General features: G+C 36.7%; 1 protein-coding gene across 1 annotated transcript in view; it reads left to right on the top strand.

The window, feature by feature from the left end:
- Nucleotides 1-744: 744 nt before the first annotated feature.
- The window catches only part of kdn (citrate synthase), a 29,664-nt gene continuing 24,285 nt past the window's right edge, over nt 745-6,123 (top strand). The window contains exon 1 of the mRNA XM_018522844.1: nt 745-931. Within this exon, the coding sequence (XP_018378346.1) occupies nt 887-931 (45 nt within the window). The 5' untranslated portion in view covers nt 745-886. The remainder of the gene's footprint in view (nt 932-6,123) is intronic.

The following is a 6,123-nucleotide window of genomic DNA, read 5'->3' as shown; positions in this document are numbered from 1 at the left end:
AATATTTATGATAAATATAAATAAATATTTCTAATAAATATTTTTTATTTGGATTATAATGTGTCATTAAGTATTTTTATAACACTTACTAAAATTATTCTAATAAGTATTTCATAATATTTATAATAAATATTTATGATCTGTGCAATTTAAAACCACAAAAATATTTACAAAATATTTAAAATAAATCTTATAAGTATTTCTAAATATTTTGTAAATATTTTGTAAATATTGTGTGCTGTCTGGGGATAATTTGTGGAACCGGGCCTCAATTGACATACAAAAGAATGCATTCAGCAGAAAAAAAAATCAGTAGCGCGCAGCGATTGGTTTCTACACTTAGAATTATTATCATAGACATTCATATCATAGACAAAGATGAAACAAAAAACTTTAGATACTAGATACGACTTAGATTTAGCGAAAAAAGAATCTTACAACAGTTGCAAAGTTGCTTTTTCTGCTCGAACGCAGCCCTTAATTGGTCTGTTCGCGTTACTTGAAATCTTTGAATATTTTTGCACTTAAAATGAGAAGGATACATATTTGGAAGTTGAAAAGAGAGAAAGCCAAGATGCCGAGTGTAAAAAGTGCATGCAATGCAAACGGACCGATAGTGAAATTTCAAGACGGGGCGCGCCGCGGCCGCAGCCGCTCCTGAAGCGGTCTGAAGCGCGCCGTAGTCGAGTGAGTCGAGCGCCGCTCGAATGGATGCGCGCGCAGCTTAGCGGCGAAAGCGGCGCGGCTGGGGCCCAACGGAGGCGGCCAGACGGCGGAGCCAGTCGAGTTGGAGCGCCGCAGCACCGCGTGGTTCGGTCGATTAGTCAGACGGTCAGTTTGAGGGTACGTGACACCCGCGCAGGTTACAACCTACGCAAGAAAAAGGATGGCGCTATTCCGCTTCACTCCGAAACGCTGCCTCGACGTGCAGGTGAGTCCCTGGGTCTTCCTTAAAACCTCGCTCTTCCCCTTTTCTCACCCTCTTTTTTTCCCCCTCCGCATGGGCAAGTTAGCGCCGCTCTCACGCGATTTCGCGTCCTTCGAAAAATTTATCAGTCGTTTGTTCGATACAAAGGAAAACTTGGCGAACGTTCGAAATTCGAAATTTCGCGAACATGAACACCTTCGAAAACCACCCCGGGTCGGTTTTCGTCGACCGCGGTGATTTTCACCGCCGCGAACGGCTGACCGCAGTGTTCTCTCTATCGACCGGCTTGGACGGAACCCTCCCGTTCCGCGAAAGAACGAGGATGGGCTTCCGAATTTGTCGATAGGGAGACGATCGAGCGACCGCGATCGATTTCACGATCCGTCCTTCAACAGGACATTTTTCTTGTCATATATAAGGTAGGTGCTTTTGAAAAGGACATTTCCTGAGTGTGTGAGTCGTGTACATGTGTGCTTTTTGCAGAGTGTACGTTGACTGGTCATTGTGTGCGAGGAGTCTACCGTAGAATTATAGACCTTTCCTTTTCGGCCGAGTGGCGGGAGGAGGAAGCGGCAAACTGCGGTTTAACGCGTGCATGTGTTACGTGACCTTGCATGAATATCATTAGCCGATCATGATCAACTTGGAACAAATTTGTTAAAATGAGTAAACAGTTTTGTATTAAATAAATCCTTTAAATAGGATTTATTCTCGACATTCATTTCCACGTCTATATATATCCATATATATTTAGCCTGAATATGTCTGTCTAAGCGTATGTTGCGCGTGATTCGATTATTATGAACATCGACGAATACATTTGTTAAAATGAGTAAAGCTATCCAACAAACATAAGTTACATGTAACGTACCTGTACATGTAATGTCCCACTCAACACTATAACTAATTAATTTAATTTTAACTCACACATGTTATATTACAGTTATATTGTTGAGTGGGAAATTACAATTAACAGGTACGTTACATGTAACTTTGTGCTTGCTGGATAGCATATTGTATGTATTAAAGTTTCTTCAAATAAGGCTTATTCTCATACATCCGTTTTCTCTCTCTTATCTTTATATATTCAACCTAAATATGTCTGTCTAGGCGAATGTTGCACATGATTCACGCAAGACCTTACAGAGCTAATAACGGTTAGAAAGAAATTCGTCGACGCACGAAATTATCGTAACCTTATACTCGGTGTCTCAGAAAACCGTAGCTCCTTTTACTCTCTTCTTTTCTTTTTTTAGGAAAGATCTCTCTTTGTTAAAGTCTGTTAAAGACTTCGATATTGAAGTTCTCTACATTGAAGTTCTGGAGTATGCTGCAAAGAGAATTGCATAATAATCGGATTTCCCAGTTTCCTTCAAACATTTAAGTCGATCGATCCGCAACAGTCGATGCCACGCGTCTTCATGTAACTCCAACGATGCACTCGGTAACACGTCACATGCACATAAAATGCATCGTGTTTGCCAGCGCATCGAATCGATTCGGGAACGTCCCGAGATCGACTCAATCGTCTCATTCCCAGAAATGATATAGATTTATCTATTGCAAATGAATTCTAGCACCCACTTAAACATTCCTCCAGCCTACTTTAAGTTTAACTTTCAATGATATTTTATGCCGAGGGAAATCCCGCTGCAATATGCGTTCTACATACCTAGTAACAGGAATTAAGATTTCCTATTAGCATGAGTAATATGTTAACATAAAGAAATGTTTATCTGTCATTGACGTATAGCATACATACATTCAACAGTATTTATATAATTAAAGCATAAAAAAGAAACATACATTAGATATCCATATTTATATAATATATTTTACATTCAAGTATAGAGAAAATATATACAGTGGCGTAAATCGATTTGATATTTAATAAAATAAAGTAAATAAATAAACATAAATATTATACATTTTATATATATTTATATTTTAATATGTTTCACGTTCAAATATGTTTATTTTATATTTTATATTTAACAAAATAAATATAAATGAGAGAACATAAAAAATATATTATACATTTATATACATTTATATCTTAATATATTTTACATTCAAACGCGTAGAAATTATACAGTGACGTAAATAAGTTTTGTATTCAATAAAATAAAATAAATGAAGATAGAAAATATATTTTATACAATTTTATATTTAGATACTAGGAAAAATAACAGTGTTGTAGTATGTTAATGGTAATGAGATGGTATCGTAGTTTAAAAAAAGTAGATACAATACAGATAAGAGCAATTAAATAACTAGCTAAATCCTTGAATTTAATCAATATACACGTTACGTTTTCCACATCTAACAATCTTTTAAAATAATGTTTTAATTGATAGTTTTAGAGTTTGCGTAGGAACGATCTCGCGCTATCATCCGCGAGTCTCTAAAGATACATCTGTATTTGGCTAATATTTGGTATTAATTACGGCATTAATTGTGATTTTTGCATAACGAACGTTTTAGCGGAATATCAATATTAAATGCTTGACTTTGCCGATATAATCAGATACACTCATAACCGGAAATGCAAATGTCAACTATTGTAGTCTGCATGAATTATTCATTCTTCTCACAACGAAGGTGGACAGTGACGAAAGGAGATTTAAGAAAGAGAATTTTATCGCACATGATTTATATTGGTGCAATTTATATTAGCAGTAGGAAAATTATCGTAGAAAAGAACGAGCGAGTCAATGATGGTATGTTTTTCGCCGCAAGACTGACGTCAGATATTTTTTTCTCTTTAATTAATACATGTAGAATTTTACGGTGCGTAATAGAGGGAACAAAACTGCATTGTGTGTCGATTCCGTCAAGTCTCTCTTTCTCTCTCTCTCTCTCTCTCTCTCTCTCTCTCTCTCTCTCTCTCTCTCTCTCTCCTCTTTCTCTTCTTTCCCTCTTTCTCCTTTTTATTTCTTTTGTTAATTACATTCTCTCTCTCTCTCTCTCTCTCTCTCTCCTTACATTTTTCTTTTACTTTTACATTTTTAGAGGGCTTGCCCTAGAACATAAAAATAAGAAAAACATAAAGATAGAAATATACATTTAACAAATAATAAACAATAAACACCTCTATCCTATTTATCTATCTCCTCTCTTTCTCTTTCGAACAAAGATTCGAATTTCACGATCAAGTTCGAGCTTGTACTTCTGATTTCATCTAAAGAAAATCCATTTCTACATGCGATTACATTTATTACGCAATGTGTCTTCAATGCATTTATATATGTATACATTCGAAATTCACTCGCGTGCATTCGTCCGACTGACACGCGTCGCATGACTTCGCGAAAATAATTATATACGCGGTGACCGAGAAAGAAGTGTCCTTATTTAGGGGTAATTTTGAGCATTTTGAATGATGAGATAATTCACGAATCTCTGAATTGCACGATTTAAATGCAGTTTTCTATATTCATCAATATTTTATAATAGATTTTAGAACTCCTGCACACAAATTTCCGTAAGCAGTCAATAAATCGATATTTTTTATTTACCACTGCTTACTTACATTATTGCCTTACGTTCTCTACTGTGATTGGTCGATTTGCTTACGTTTAAGTCCGGATCTACAATAAGTGTTTTAAGCCTTAAGCCGTAAGAAATTGACCAACTACAGTCGAATGCGAGGAGAATAATTGATTGTGATTCGTCCATTCCTTATGGCTTATGGCTGGTTTACAATGTGCTTTTTGTTTCCTGTTTCTTGCTGTTTGTCTCTTGCCTTCTTGATCAAAAAGGCAAGAGACAGAGACAAACAGCAAGAAACAGGAAACAAAAAGCACATTGTAGAACAGCCATTGAGACTTAAAAATCTGTTGTAAATCCGGGGTACAATAAGCCACTAGTTATAAATCAAAAGTCAGAAGCTAAAGATTGACCAATCACAGTCGTCAATTTTTAACTTTTAACTTCTGATTTATGACTAATGGCTTATTAGTCATAGTAGAAGGCTCATTAGTCTTACTGCTTACGTCTTTCTGTGACCATGGCCCTTATATTACTACACACGTTTTTATCCTGTATAGAATGCAGTCTGATCGCAACGTACAGTTCGCAACACGGTCCGACGTGTTACAACACGTTTTAGAACAGAAGACGCTCTGGAGTTTGAGTGGCGTTTTTTAATTAAATTTGGATCAATATTTCGGTACGAAGTGGCTAATATAATATGCATTAAATAACGATAAAAATTTTCACGGTAAAGTTGCCAATAAATTTTAATTTTCCAGGTTTATTCCCTCTCTTTCTTTGAAATACAATTCATTTGAAAGATTTGATCTCTTGAGATGCGCAAAGGTGACGTAACGATCATGCGGAGTTTCGTTGAGAAACGAGGTTTTTGCTTTTCCGTGCCCGTAATGAGAAAATAATATCGACGAGGCGTTGCACAACGCGCGCACACGTGAGCACACGTAAAGCAGAGCTCTCGTGTACATATGCACGTGGTATGCACAAGCATGGTGGAAATATATAAGGTGAAGCAATCTGATGGATGTGTAGTAGGAAAGTGCATATTCGGACATATTTGATTGGCTCTATTCCAGTATAACCTGTGTTATTATACGTAGGAAAGTGCATATTCGGACATATTTGATTGGATATTTCCAGTTAGCTACCGCCATTATGCGTATTGTTTCACCTTATATATTTCCACCATGTGCACAAGAACGTGGTACTCGACTCCATTTCCCCTTCGTCTCGTTGGCGCAGTGTCCATTGAGCAGTTTTGCAAGACGCTAGGCTAATTTTAGCAGCGATTTCGAGGCCGAAAATCCTCTTGCGCCCTGCTGTCCTCGTAATCCACATCGACCCGACCGTAACCCTGCTGGTCCCGCATCTGGCATTCTAATTAGGCCAAGTTGCCTTAATCGCCAAGTCATCCTTGAGGGCCGAGATTCCCCCGAGGATCAACTGGAGATCTCTGGAGGACTATATCTTAAAATGGGCTTTTATAGGGTAAACTCGGGTATGATGGCCATAGTTTTGTAAAATGCAAATAACATATATTTATTCTTGTTACTTGTTAACAATATTTGGGATATTACTTTCACTGAAGCTTAAAGTAATAAATACTATCGAAATTAAAGAGAAAATACTTAACAAAACTTTAATTTTATCAAAATATTACAAAGTATGCATTGGCCATCTTATCTGATTTTTTGGGAAAAGAT

This window comes from Trachymyrmex cornetzi, unplaced genomic scaffold (assembly GCF_001594075.2).
Source record: "Trachymyrmex cornetzi isolate Tcor2-1 unplaced genomic scaffold, Tcor1.1 scaffold138, whole genome shotgun sequence".
NCBI classification, from domain to species: Eukaryota; Metazoa; Arthropoda; class Insecta; order Hymenoptera; family Formicidae; genus Trachymyrmex; species Trachymyrmex cornetzi.
The sequence above is the reverse complement of the archived record's forward strand: the minus strand, read 5'-3'. Positions and strand labels throughout refer to the sequence as shown.